General features: G+C 51.0%; 1 protein-coding gene across 4 annotated transcripts in view; it reads right to left on the bottom strand.

Annotated features, from left to right (window-relative positions):
• Positions 1-220: 220 nt before the first annotated feature.
• SLC35B2 (solute carrier family 35 member B2) overlaps positions 221-15,720 on the bottom strand; it is a 45,266-nt gene continuing 29,766 nt past the window's right edge. For 2 of the 4 annotated variants that reach the window (XM_077485403.1, XM_077485405.1), the window contains exons 2-4: positions 6,831-7,030; positions 2,863-3,020; positions 221-1,434 (exon numbers count right to left, since the gene is read on the bottom strand). In XM_077485403.1, coding sequence (XP_077341529.1) covers positions 496-1,434; positions 2,863-3,020; positions 6,831-7,030 — 1,297 coding nt within the window. In that variant the 3' untranslated portion in view covers positions 221-495. Of the gene's footprint in view, positions 1,435-2,862; positions 3,021-6,830; positions 7,031-11,601; positions 11,709-12,725; positions 12,745-15,720 lie in introns of those variants that run through there. The other 2 variants (XM_077485406.1, XM_077485404.1) reach the window with 2 other exon arrangements.

Genomic DNA, 15,720 nt, shown 5'->3' with positions numbered 1-15,720 from the left:
ATATATATATATATATAATTTGGAGGTTCCGAGTATTTTTTTTTATTTGATAGAAAAAAAGGATTTTTACATGTAGGAGAGAAGTGTCCGAATTGGCTTGGGTGGCTAGTGGTTAAAGTAGCGCAGTTCTGAATAGCAAAAAATGGCCTGGTTATAAAGGGGGTAAAACCTTCCAGAGGTCAAGTGGTTAATAAGTAATAAATAATACATCAGACGACAATGTAAATGTACCATTTAATAATGTTGATTGCTTCTAAAGTAAAATAAAAAAAAAACTAAAACTCACAAATACTTTGTTTGCTCTGCACTTGCAGAAAAGTTTGGTCTGCGGTAGATGGTCGGCACAAAAGTTCAGGTTATCGCCACCACGGTGTGTGCCAATTAAAGCCAGCGCAGCAGCCAGCTTAAAACTTCCCATCAGTCCAGGAGACAAGGACCCTTTAAATAGGTCGTTAATAAGTCGCAGGGCGGAATACCCAACGACCTGAAGGCGATTTACACCTTCTGCACCGCCGCATTATCAACCGCCTTCCTCCCCTTCCACTTCATCCGGCTTCGGGCATAGACACGGAGGAATAAGGCCAGGAAAACCACCGCCACCCCCACCGAGCCAATCGGCGTGACTGGGTGACCATACAGCAAACAAGACAAAAGAATCGCCAGGGCCTGGCGCAAAGTCATAATGATGGTGAACACGGCCGCCCCAAACTTGTTGATGGTGTAGAAGATGAAGAGCTGGCCGAAAGCCGAACAGACAGAGAGGAGGGCGGCGTGGAAAGCGAAGTCCGGGTGGCGGGACATGAAGCGGATCGCCTCCTGCAGGCCACCTTGCTCCAGCAAAGAGAAGACGGTGAAGAGGCAGGAGAAGAGGTTGACCCCAAACATCATCTGCACGGAAGACATCTTGTATTTAAAAAGAGAGTCCTGCCAGTTGGACGTGAAGCTGTCGAACGCGATGTAGCCGGTTAAAATGACCACTCCGGAGAAAGTGGTGACCCCAGAAGGACGAGAACCTTCCCCATTGGACAGCAGGAACATGCTGACCCCAATGGAAATGAGGACAGCGGTGAAATACTCCCAATACTCGTAACTCTTATGCGAGACCAGCTTTCCCATCAACATGACAGGGATGACCTTCGAGGCTTTAGCCAGGACTTGGGTGGGGAAACTGATGAACTTGAGCGCTTCGTACTGACACCAGCTGCTGAGGACGTTGGACAGAGAGGCGAAGGAGTATTTGTACATGGGCGCACCATGACGAGGCTGTTTGGTGAGGGCGCAGTAGATTCCGGCCACGGTCAGGGCCAAGATCCGATTCATGAACACCAAGAACTGAGAGTCTCTGAACTTTTCTCCGGGGGTGCCAGGTTCTGTGCCAGTGTAGGTACGGGTCATAACACGCTCCTGCAGGACACCCCATGTCAGGTAGGAGATCTGAGTGGAGAGAAACAGATTACCAAGATATCGTCCCGTTATCCCTCCTACTTTCATTCCGCATCTGTCCCTTCTGCTCCCATCCCCGATTTCTTACTTCTGATCTCATCATGAAACTCTCATGAGACTCTCCGTTCTAACCTCATCCGGGATGTCTATTTTCTGCTCTCATCCCGGGTGTACCCCCCCTTCTGCTCTCGTCCCAGGTGTGCCCTCCCCTTCTGCTCTCCTCCCAGGTGTCCCCCCCTTCTGCTCTCCTCCCAGGTGTCCCCCCCTTCTGCTCTCATCCCAGGTGTCCCCCCCCCTTCTACTCTCATCCCAGGTGCCCCCCCTTCTACTCTCGTCCCAGGTGTGCCCTCCCCTTCTGCTCTCATCCCAGGTGCCCCAACCCCCTTCTACTCTCATCCCAGGTGCCCCCCCTTCTGCTCTCATCCCAGGTGTCCCCCCCCTTCTGCTCTCGTCTCAGGTGTCCCCCCCCCCCTTCTGCTCTCGTCCCAGGTGTCCCCTCCCCTTCTGCTCTCGTCCCAGGTGTCCCCCCCCCTTCTGCTCTCGTCCCAGGTGTCCCCTCCCCTTCTGCTCTCGTCCCAGGTGTCCCCTCCCCTTCTGCTCTTGTCCCAGGTGTCCCCCCCCCTTCTGCTCTCGTCCCAGGTGCCCCCCCCCCTTCTGCTCTCATCCCAGGTGCCCCCCCCTTCTGCTCTCATCCCAAGTGCCCCCCCTTCTGCTCTCATCCCAGGTGCCCCCCCTTCTGCTCTCATCCCAGGTGCCCCCCCTTTCTGCTCTCATCCCAGGTGCCCCCCCTTTCTGCTCTCATCCCAGGTGCCCCCCCCCCTTCTGCTCTCATCCCAGGCGCCCCCCCTCTGCTCTCATCCAAGGCGCCCCCCCCTCTGCTCTCATCCCAGGCGCCCCCCCCCCTCTGCTCTCATCCCAGGCGCCCCCCCCCTCTGCTCTCATCCCAGGCGCCCCCCCTCTGCTCTCATCCCAGGCGCCTCCCCCCTCTGCTCTCATCCCAGGCGCCCCCCCCCTCTGCTCTCATCCCAGGCGCCCCCCCCCCCTCTGCTCTCATCCCAGGCGCCCCCCCCCCCTCTGCTCTCATCCCAGGCGCCCCCCCCTCTGCTCTCATCCCAGGCGCCCCCCCCCCTCTGCTCTCATCCTAAGTGCCCCCCCCTTCTGCTCTCATCCCAGGTGCCCCCCCCTTCTGCTCTCATCCCAGGTGCCCCCCCCTTCTGCTCTCATCCCAGGTGCCCCCCCCTTCTGCTCTCATCCCAGGTGCCCCCCCCTTCTGCTCTTATCCCAGGTGCCCCCCCCTTCTGCTCTCATCCCATGTGCCCCCCCTTCTGCTCTCATCCCAGGTGCCCCCCCCTTCTGCTCTCACCCCAGGTTTCTCCCTCTGCTCTTTCTGCTCTCATTGCGAGTGTCTCTGCTTCTCACCTGGAGTCCAGCCGCACAGAAGAGTAGTTTAAGAGCCTGCTGGGTGGTACTAGGGTCACCTTCTAACCGGGCGGCAGATGAAGGTTCATCGGGAGCCAAAGACTTTGATTCATGGCCAAACACGCATGACTTTATTAGCGGAAAACATATGCCTCGACCTGCAAGGAAGAGAGGAGGAAAGAGTCGGAATGGGTGACACTAAGCAAAATTTAATATACCAAGAAATCTGCCACAATATTCCTAAATAGAGACTGATGTGAAAAGATAAGAAACACATACAGATATAAAATGATGATCTGATAATTCTTCCTGGATTTTCTCCATCATGCCAGCAAAAACTTCAGGAAAAAAAGTCTACGACATTTCGGTATATGCCTTGGCTATTTCATACTGGGAACCCAAGTGTCCCTCTTCATACTGGGAACCCAAGTGTCCATCTTCATACTGGGAACCCAAGTGTCCATCTTCATACTGGGAACCCAAGTGTCCATCTTCATACTGGGAACCCAACTATCTGTGTTTCTTCAAAACAGGACTCCAACTGTCAATCTCCATTCTGTGACCCTAACTGTTCATTTTTCTCTATACTGGGACTGCACCTGTCCAACTCTCTTCATTCTGAGACCCCAAATTTCAACGTCTTTACATACTGGGACCACAAATCTCCACTTTCGTCCATAATGTGACACCATCTGCCCATCTTTCTCCATACTGGGACCACAGCTCTCCAACCCTCTTCCTACTAGAATTCCAACTGTCCATCTCTCTATACTTTAACCCTAACGGTCCATATCTTTCCATACCGGGACCCCAAGACCCCTTTCACACCACACCGCACATTGCGTCGGCGGTAAAACGCCGCTATTTTTTGCGGCGTTTTACCGCTGGATTTGCGGCGCATTTCGGCCACTAGCGGGGCGCTTTTACTCCCCCGCTAGCGGCCGCGAAAGGGTTAAAACCGCCGGCAATACGCCGCAATAGCGGCGTTGATACAGCGCTGCCCCATTGATTTCAATGGGGAGCAGCTGTGGAGGAGCGGTAAACACACCGCTCCTTCACCGTTCCAAAGAAGCTGCTGGCAGGACTTTTTTCTGACGTCCTGCCAGCGCACCGCTGTAGTGTGAAAGCCCTCGGGCTTTCACACTACACATAATGGTGCAGCTTCTTTAGGGCGGATTGCAGGCGCTATTTCTAACGCTATAGCGCCTGCAAAAAGCCCTGGTGTGAAAGGGGTGTAACTGTTCATCTTTCTCGACACTGCGACCACAACCACCTAACTCTCTTAAAGCGGAGTTCCCACCAAAAAAAAAAAAAAAATTTAAAGTCAGCAACTACAAATACTGCAGCTGCTGACTTTTAAAATAAGGACACTTACCTGTCCAAGGAGTCCATGATGTCGTCACCCAAAGCCGACCCGTCCCTCGGGCTCCGGGTGGAGGTGCCGGGATCTTAAGTAAAGGAATCAGGAAGTGAAGCCTTGCGACTTCACAACCTGGTTCCCTACTGCACATGCGCATGTCGCTCTGCGCATTCTGAGTGCTCTCTGCTGTCTTCCTCCCAGCAGACAGAGGGGGGAGGAGGGGCCAGATATGGCTTAGATCGCCGCAATTTCTGTGGCCATCTTTCGCCGGAAGTGGGAGCAAATACCTGTATTAGGCAGGTATCTGCTTCCCCCTAAAAGGTGCCAAATGTGGCACCGAAGGGGGGAGGAATCCGAAAAGTGGAAGTTCCATTTTTGGGTGGAACTCTGCTTCAATAATGGGACCCCAACTGTCCATATTTCTCTCTCTACTGGGACCCCAACTGTCCATATCCCTCTCTACTGCAACCCAACTGTCCATATCCCTCTCTACTGCAACCCAACTGTCCCCATCTCTCTCTACTGGGACCCCAACTGTCCACATCTCTCTCTACTGGGACCCCAACTGCCCACATCTCTCTCTACTGGGACCCCAACTGCCCACATCTCTCTCTACTGGGACCCCAACTGCCCACATCTCTCTCTACTGGGACCCCAATTGCCCACATCTCTCTCTACTGGGACCCCAACTGCCCACATCTCTCTCTACTGCGACCCCAACTGCCCACATCTCTCTCTACTGGGACCCCAACTGTCCACATCCCTCTCTACTGCGACCCAACTGCCCACATCCCTCTCTACTGCGACCCCAACTGCCCACATCCCTCTCTACTGCGACCCCAACTGCCCACATCCTTCTCTACTGCGACCCCAACTGTCCACATCCCTCTCTACTGCGACCCCAGCTGCCCACATCCCTCTCTACTGCGACCCCAACTGCCCACATCCCTCTCTACTGCGACCCCAACTGCCCACATCCCTCTCTACTGCGACCCCAACTGTCCACATCCCTCTCTACTGCGACCCCAACTGTCCACATCCCTCTCTACTGCGACCCCAACTGTCCACATCCCTCTCTACTGCGACCCCAGCTGCCCACATCTCTCTCTACTGGGTCCCCAACTGCCCACATCTCTCTCTACTGCGACCCCAACTGCCCACATCCCTCTCTACTGCGACCCAACTGCCCACATCCCTCTCTACTGCGACCCCAACTGCCCACATCTCTCTCTACTGCGGCCCCAACTGCCCACATCTCTCTCTACTGCGACCCCAACTGTCCACATCCCTCTCTACTGCGACCCCAACTGCCCACATCCCTCTCTACTGCGACCCCAACTGTCCACATCCCTCTCTACTGCGACCCCAACTGCCCACATCCCTCTCTACTGCGACCCAACTGCCCACATCCCTCTCTACTGCGACCCCAACTGCCCACATCTCTCTCTACTGCGGCCCCAACTGCCCACATCTCTCTCTACTGCGACCCCAACTGTCCACATCCCTCTCTACTGCGACCCCAACTGTCCACATCCCTCTCTACTGCGACCCCAACTGTCCACATCCCTCTCTACTGCGACCCCAACTGTCCACATCCCTCTCTACTGCGACCCCAACTGTCCACATCCCTCTCTACTGCGACCCCAACTGTCCACATCCCTCTCTACTGCGACCCCAACTGTCCACATCCCTCTCTACTGCGACCCCAACTGTCCACATCCCTCTCTACTGCGACCCCAACTGTCCACATCCCTCTCTACTGCGACCCCAACTGTCCACATCCCTCTCTACTGCGACCCCAACTGTCCACATCCCTCTCTACTGCGACCCCAACTGTCCACATCCCTCTCTACTGCGACCCCAACTGTCCACATCCCTCTCTACTGCGACCCCAACTGTCCACATCCCTCTCTACTGCGACCCCAACTGTCCACATCCCTCTCTACTGCGACCCCAACTGTCCACACCCCTCTCTACTGCGACCCCAACTGTCCACACCCCTCTCTCCTACGACCCCAACTGTCCATATCTCTCTCGACTGAGACCCCCAACTGCCCACATCTCTCCATACTGGGAGCCCAACTGTTCATCTCTCCCCATATTGGGATCACCGCTGTCCAATTTCTTCATATTGGGACCCCAACTGTCTATTTTTGCACTGGGACCCTGGCTGTGCAATGCTCTTCATACTGCGACCCAAACTGCCCGTATTTTTTTTATACTTTGACCCAGCTGCTGTCCATCTCTCTTCATTCTGAGACCTATAAAACAGGCAGTTCCTTCAAAGAATCCCAAAGTTGAAATGTCACCTCTAGACCCTGGGGACCTCAAAAAGTCAGTTGACTTGGAGTCCTGCCCTCCCACCATTGTTATGGAAAACGCCACTACAATCACAAAGGATTGTTTATAAGTAGAGTCCAATAAAGATGTCTTTGCATCAGGACTTGTATACTGAACACACACAAAAAGAAGAAGGAGGGAAGAACAAGGACGTCTCATCCACTGAAGAGAAAACACAACAATAATGGTGACAAGACAAAGAGACTGAACAGAGATATGAAGAACAGAGAATACACTGAACCGAAGATGGAACACGAGATGCACTTACCGGTCTCTAGGTAGTTCTTGCGTTTGAAGTACTGTATGAGTATATATCCCGGTATCAGTATCGTCCCATACCCGGCGATGTTTAAAAAGAAACGTACCATCCAGAACTCCCCCCATAAGTACTGGGCAGGGGCAGCGGCGGCGGGGGGAGGATCTTCTGCCGAGACCCCCAAGAGGAGAACCAGGAAAAGCAGCAGAGACCTGCAGAGAGAGAGAGAGAGAGTACAATGCGTTATAATCAGACCCAACACAGAGTACTACAACTCCCAGCATGACCTCTAACTACCAGACACCCGCTACCACTCCCAGTGTGGTCGACTATAGAACATCCACTACAACTGCCAGCATGGGCACTGATTACAGAACATCCAGTACAACTCCCAGTGTGGCCACTAATTACAGAACGTCTACTACAACTCCCAGTGTAGCAGCTGATTACAGAGCATCCACTACAACTCCCAGCATGGCCAATGACTACAGAACATTCACTACTAATCTCAGCATGGCCAATGACTACAGAATGTCTACTACTAATCCCAGCATGGCCAATGACTACAGAATGTCTACTACTAATCCCAGCATGGCCAATGACTACAGAACATTCACTACTAATCTCAGCATGGCCAATGACTACAGAACGTCTACTACTAATCCCAGCATGGCCAATGACTACAGAATGTCTACTACTAATCCCAGCATGGCCAATGACTACAGAACATTGACTACTAATTTCAGCATGGCCAATGACTACAGAACGTCTACTACAACTCCCAGTGTAGAAGCTGACTACAGAGCATCCACTACAACTCCCAGCATGGCCAATGACTACAGAACATCCACCATAACTCCAAGCATGGCCACTAATTACAGAACGTCTACTGCAACTCCCAGTATAGCAGCTGACTACAGAGCATCCACTACAACTCCCAGCATGGCCGATGACTACAGAACGTCTACTACTAATCTCAGCATGGCCAATGACTACAGAACGTCTACTAATAATCCCAGCATGGCCAATGACTACAGAACGTCTACTACTAATCCCAGCATGGCCAATGACTACAGAATGTCTACTACTAATCCCAGCATGGCCAATGACTACAGAATGTCTACTACTAATCCCAGCATGGCCAATGACTACAGAATGTCTACTACTAATCCCAGCATGGCCAATGACTACAGAACATCGACTACTAATCTCAGCATGGCCAATGACTACAGAATGTCTACTACTAATCCCAGCATGGCCAATGACTACAGAACATCGACTACTAATCTCAGCATGGCCAATGACTACAGAACGTCTACTACAACTCCCAGTGTAGAAGCTGACTACAGAGCATCCACTACAACTCCCAGCATGGCCAAAGACTACAGAACATCCACCATAACTCCAAGCATGGCCACTAATTACAGAACGTCTACTACAACTCCCAGTATAGCGGCTGACTACAGAGCATCAACAACAACTCCCAGCATGGCCAATGACTACAGAACATCCACTACTAATCCCAGCATGGCCAATGACTACAGAACATCCACTACTAATCCCAGCATGGCCAATGACTACAGAACGTCTACTACAACTCCCAATGTAGAAGCTGACTACAAAGCATCCACTACAACTCCCAGCATGGCCAATGACTACAGAACATCCACTACTAATCCCAGCATGGCCAATGACTACAGAACATCCACTACTAATCCCAGCATGGCCAATGACTACAGAACGTCTACTAATAATCCCAGCACGGCTAATGACTACAGAATGTCTACTACTAATCCCAGCATGGCCAATGACTACAGAACATCGGCTACTAATCCCAGCATGGCCAATGACTACAGGACGTCTACTACAACTCCCAGTGTAGAAGCCGACTACAGAGCATCCACTACAACTCCCAGCAGGGCCAATGACTACAGAACATCCACCATAACTCCAAGCATGGCCACTAATTACAGAACGTCTACTACAACTCCCAGTATAGCAGCTGACTACAGAGCATCCACTACAACTCCCAGCATGGCCAATGACTACAGAACGTCTACTACAACTCCCAATGTAGAAGCTGACTACAGAGCATCCACTACAACTCCCAGCATGGCCAATGACTACAGAACATCCACTACTAATCCCAGCATGGCCAATGACTACAGAACATCCACTACTAATCCCAGCATGGCCAATGACTACAGAACATCCACTACTAATCCCAGCATGGCCAATGACTACAGGACATCTACTACAACTCCCAGTGTAGAAGCTGACTACAGAGCATCCACTACAACTCCCAGCATGGCCAATGACTACAGAACATCCACTACTAATCCCAGCATGGCCAATGACTACAGAACATCGACTACTAATTTCAGCATGGCCAATGACTACAGAACGTCTACTACAACTCCCAGTGTAGAAGCTGACTACAGAGCATCCACTACAACTCCCAGCATGGCCAATGACTACAGAACATCCACTACTAATCCCAGCATGGCCAAGGCTACAGGACGTCTACTACAACTTCCAGTGTAGAAGCTGACTACAGAGCATCCACTACAACTCCCAGCATGGCCAATGACTACAGAACATCCACCATAACTCCAAGCATGGCCACTAATTACAGAACGTCTACTGCAACTCCCAGTATAGCAGCTGACTACAGAGCATCCACTACAACTCCCAGCATGGCCAATGACTACAGAGCATCCACTACAACTCCCAGCATGGCCAATGACTACAGAACATCCACTACTAATCCCAGCATGGCCAATGACTACAGAACATCCACTACTAATCCCAGCATGGCCAATGACTACAGAACGTCTACTAATAATCCCAGCACGGCTAATGACTACAGAATGTCTACTACTAATCTCAGCATGGCCAATGACTACAGAACATCCACTACTAATCCCAGCATGGCCAATGACTACAGAACGTCTACTACAACTCCCAATGTAGAAGCTGACTACAGAGCATCCACTACAACTCCCAGCATGGCCAATGACTACAGAACATCCACTACTAATCCCAGCATGGCCAATGACTACAGAACGTCTACTACTAATCCCAGCATGGCCAATGACTACAGAATGTCTACTACTAATCCCAGCATGGCCAATGACTACAGAATGTCTACTACTAATCCCAGCATGGCCAATGACTACAGAACATCGGCTACTAATCCCAGCATGGCCAATGACTACAGGACGTCTACTACAACTCCCAGTGTAGAAGCTGACTACAGAGCATCCACTACAACTCCCAGCAGGGCCAATGACTACAGAACATCCACCATAACTCCAAGCATGGCCACTAATTACAGAACGTCTACTACAACTCCCAGTATAGCAGCTGACTACAGAGCATCCACTACAACTCCCAGCATGGCCAATGACTACAGAACGTCTACTACAACTCCCAATGTAGAAGCTGACTACAGAGCATCCACTACAACTCCCAGCATGGCCAATGACTACAGAACATCCACTACTAATCCCAGCATGGCCAATGACTACAGAACATCCACTACTAATCCCAGCATGGCCAATGACTACAGAACATCCACTACTAATCCCAGCATGGCCAATGACTACAGGACATCTACTACAACTCCCAGTGTAGAAGCTGACTACAGAGCATCCACTACAACTCCCAGCATGGCCAATGACTACAGAACATCCACTACTAATCCCAGCATGGCCAATGACTACAGAACATCGACTACTAATTTCAGCATGGCCAATGACTACAGAACGTCTACTACAACTCCCAGTGTAGAAGCTGACTACAGAGCATCCACTACAACTCCCAGCATGGCCAATGACTACAGAACATCCACTACTAATCCCAGCATGGCCAAGGCTACAGGACGTCTACTACAACTTCCAGTGTAGAAGCTGACTACAGAGCATCCACTACAACTCCCAGCATGGCCAATGACTACAGAACATCCACCATAACTCCAAGCATGGCCACTAATTACAGAACGTCTACTGCAACTCCCAGTATAGCAGCTGACTACAGAGCATCCACTACAACTCCCAGCATGGCCAATGACTACAGAGCATCCACTACAACTCCCAGCATGGCCAATGACTACAGAGCATCCACTACAACTCCCAGCATGGCCAATGACTACAGAACGTCTACTACAACTCCCAATGTAGAAGCTGACTACAGAGCATCCACTACAACTCCCAGCATGGCCAATGACTACAGAACATCCACTACAACTCCCAGCATGGCCAATGACTACAGAACATTCACTACTAATCCCAGCATGGCCAATGACTACAGGACATCTACTACAACTCCCAGTGTAGAAGCTGACTACAGAGCATCCACTACAACTCCCAGCAGGGCCAATGACTACAGAACATCCACCATAACTCCAAGCATGGCCACTAATTACAGAACGTCTACTACAACTCCCAGTATAGCAGCTGACTACAGAGCATCCACTACAACTCCCAGCATGGCCAATGACTACAGAACGTCTACTACAACTCCCAATGTAGAAGCTGACTACAGAGCATCCACTACAACTCCCAGCATGGCCAATGACTACAGAACATCCACTACTAATCCCAGCATGGCCAATGACTACAGAACATCCACTACAACTCCCAGCATGGCCAATGACTACAGAACATCCACTACTAATCCCAGCATGGCCAATGACTACAGAACAGGTTATAACAAGACTTGCCATCCCCCAACTGCCACGCCAAACACAGAGAACTACAACTCCCAGCATTCTATGGTTTACCTTACTATTACGCAGCTCCCCCCCTTCACAGCCATGTCTATAGAGGTTTCTTGTACAGTCAGTGTGATGAATGATATTCTCTCTCTATGTGTGTTATACAGCCGGCCGAATCTTAGTTTATTCCCTTATCAGCTCGTAGAGGCAGTTTATTGGGCAGGAAGTCCGCCTATGGGGGAGGGGTGGGCTCACAGTATAAGTTTAAGCGATAACTGACTAAAAAAAAAGTATCTTTCAATATTTGTAAATCATTAAAATAATCCCTGGTGATCCTGCCATTAAGGTCCTTACTCCGGCACTTCCTGTTTTAGGGCAGCAATGCTCCGTCTCCTAATTGTGCTCCCGCGTTGTCACCCCCGTCACAAAGGCTGCTGATAGAGACTACGGCGTTCACCGCACATCACACAGGTGTTGTCACCATCAGGAAACCCAACCTGAGAAAGGCCATGCAGCCAATCACTGGAAGTGGCTGTAAATAGGCTGCAGAAGAATAGCAGAATTGAGATAGATCAAAAGGATGAAAAAAAGGCTTTCAATAATAAAAAAAAAAAAAATAACGATTGCTTATATCACACAGAGCAAGGTACATGCCGCTGTGTTCAGGTTCATATCTAACAAATGGCAGTGACAGAGGATGGCGGTTGAAGCCGGAATGATAAGACGGTATCTGCAATCTGGTGATCGAAGTGACTGTCTCCGATGTCACAAACCGCCACACTGCGCCAAACTTCAGCTTAACCCCTTCCTGCCTGCCTTGGTGTCTTTTCAAGAAGGGGGGGGGGAAGATTGGACAGTCATGTGACCACTGTGATTTGGGGGGGGGGTCACATGATTGGGAGACAGTTGCATAAATGTAGTGTATGGTGATCCAAGGACCCCCCCCCCCCCCCCCCCCCCCGGCTTGCTGCAATCCTATGTGACAGACAGGCAGCCCCGCTCTGTGCTCCTATGTGAATGGAGCTCTCTGCAAGGCTTCATTCATGGATACATTTGTAACAAAAACAATATATTGCACTTATTACATAACTACAGATGACAGATCGGACTTCGATTTTTTTTAGATCTAGCTTACTTGCAAATGTGTTGAAAAAAATAAAAATAAAAATAAAAAATAAGTTGGTATTTACCCCCAATTAACGTCTTCCACACCTGAGGTCACTGATCGGGGCTCAAGTGTTCAATAGAAAAATGAAATAAATAATACCATGAAGGGGAATCGGGGCGACTCCTCAGCCGGGGAGCCATCAAGAAATAAATAGGTTAACACCGGGTGCGTCACTCTGCACCGACCTTTCCTCTCATCTCACTAATGGAAGCCATAAAAAGACAATATAAACAGAAACATGCGTGGGGCTACCAAAGTTCATCGAGTCCTACACACGTGAGACACCACAGCCATACGGCATCCACCGCCATTCACCTCCCTCCAGGACAATACCTCCCCCTCTGCCCCCCATCTGGAGTAAGATCTCCCCCCTCTGTCTCTCTACTACACCCCAATTGCCCCTCTGTCCCTCTACTACATCCCCAATCCCCACTCTGTCCCTCTACTACACTCCAATCCCCCCTCTGTCCCTCAAATACACTCCAATCCCCCCTCTGTCCCTCAAATACACTCCAATCCCCCCTCTGTCCCTCAAATACATCCCCAATCCCCCCTCTGTCCCTCAAATACATGCCCAATCCCCACTCTGTCCCTCTACTACATCCCCAATCCCCCCTCTGTCCCTCTACTACATCCCCAATCCCCCCTCTGTCCCTCTACTACATCCCCAATCCCCCCTCTGTCCCTCTACTACATCCCCAATCCCCCCTCTGTCCCTCTACTACATCCCCAATCCCCCCTCTGTCCCTCTACTACATCCCCAATCCCCCCTCTGTCCCTCTACTACATCCCCAATCCCCCCTCTGTCCCTCTACTACATCCCCAATCCCCCCTCTGTCCCTCTACTACACCCCAATCCCCACTCTGTCCCTCTACTACATCCCCAATCCCCCCTCTGTCCCTCTACTACACCCCAATCCCCCCTCTGTCCCTCTACTACACCCCAATCCCCCCTCTGTCCCTCTACTACATCCCCAATCCCCCCTCTGTCCCTCTACTACACCCCAATCCCCCCTCTGTCCCTCTATTACACCCCAATCCCCCCTCTGTCCCTCTACTACATCCCCAATCCCCCCTCTGTCCCTCTACTACATCCCCAATCTCCCCTCTGTCCCTCTACTACATCCCCAATCCCCCCTCTGTCCCTCTACTACACCCCAATCCCCCCTCTGTCCCTCTACTACACCCCAATCCCCCCTCTGTCCCTCTACTACATCCCCAATCCCCACTCTGTCCCTCTACTACATCCCCAATCCCCCCTCTGTCCCTCTACTACATCCCCAATCCCCACTCTGTCCCTCTACTACACCCCAATCCCCCCTCTACTACACCCCAATCCCCCCTCTGTCCCCCCCACTACACCCCAATCCCCCCTCTGTCCCTAGACTACACCCCAATCCCCCCCTTTGTCCCTAGACTACACCCCAATCCCCCCTCTGTCCCTAGACTACACCCCAATCGCCCCCTCTGTCCCTAGACTACACCCCAATCGCCCCCTCTGTCCCTAGACTACACCCCAATCGCCCCCTCTGTCCCTAGACTACACCCCAATCGCCCCCTCTGTCCCTAGACTACACCCCAATCCCCCCTCTGTCCCTAGACTACACCCCAATCCCCCCTCTGTCCCTAGACTACACCCCAATCTGTCCCTCTATTGTACCCCAATCGCCCCTCTACTACACCCCAATCCCCCCTCTGTCCCTCTAGTATACCCCAACCACCCCCCCCCCCCCTCTGTCCCTCTATTGTAACCCAATCTCCCCTCTGTCCCTCTGCTACACCCCAATCCCCCCTTTCTTCCAAATTTTTCTTTATTAAAAGTCTTGCAATCAATAAGCATAAAATCACTATATATAAATATACATAAATATATACATATTTACATAAATTAAAATAAATATAATAAATATGGGAGTCTATGCCCGGAAGTGGGTGTAAATGACAGGTATCTGCACCCCCTCCCCCCTGAAAGGTGCCAATTGTGACACCGGAGGGGGGGGAGGGTTCCGATCAGCGGAAGTTCCACTTTAGGGTGAAACCCCGCTTTAAGAAACAAACCCGCACCCATTATGCATGCAGCCCTTCTTCAAAAAGAAGATACTAACCAGCAAAAGCTAAGGGAGTGAAAGAAACAGAAAAAGAAAAGAGCTCCTCACCCAGAGATGGGCAGTTCACCAAAGGCAGGTCTGATATTCCTCCACGCCCTTATCCAGACTGCGCGAGGCTCCCTGCCCCTCTCAAGACCCCAAATTTTCCCAACCTCACCCAGAATATCGTGCACCACCACCTCAACAGAGAGGACTTTCTTCCGCAGGGTAATCTGGCACCGTGCATTCCATGTGAAGTAACGGACAACTATACTAACTAAAAACAGTGTATCAAAATCAAAATCCCAGCGAGTCGGGAATGCCCCATACACAGGGCCGTCTTTAATTTTGATTGGGCCCTGGGCAAACATTTTCTTGGGCCCCCACCCCCCCCCTCCATTCCTAGACATACAAAAAATAGCAGGTAGACTCAAAATCAGTTTACTGCAGCAGATCACGCAGTGATTGCAATTGTTTGCCAGAGGTTACAGCCTATCCTTACTGCTCACTGGCTGGTTGCTAGAGGTTACAACACATTATTTCTGCTTGCCGATTGGTTGCTAAAGGTTAATGCACATCATTACCACTTACTGATTGGCTGCTAGAGATTAAAGCAGATCACTACTGTTTGCTGATTGGTTGCTACGGGCTAATACACATCATTACCTCTCACTGAGCAGTGGAGCAATCCTAAATAATTGAGCAAGTAAAGGGGCACATTAATACACATACTACAGGAGAGTGTCAGAGAGTGCAGACTGCGGACATACCGCAGGAGACAGAGACTGCGGACATACCGCAGGAGACAATCAGAGACTGCGGACATACCGCAGGAGACAATCAGAGACTGCGGACATACCGCAGGAGACAATCAGAGACTGCGGACATACCGCAGGAGACAATCAGAGACTGCGGACATACCGCAGGAGA

The sequence above is a fragment of the Lithobates pipiens genome, unplaced genomic scaffold, assembly GCF_037356315.1.
Source record: "Lithobates pipiens isolate NorthernLeopardFrog02 unplaced genomic scaffold, aLitPip1_a1.2 Scaffold_18, whole genome shotgun sequence".
In the NCBI taxonomy this organism is placed as follows: Eukaryota; Metazoa; Chordata; class Amphibia; order Anura; family Ranidae; genus Lithobates; species Lithobates pipiens.
Note: the sequence above shows the minus strand (reverse complement) of the source record. Positions and strands in the feature narration are given on the sequence as shown.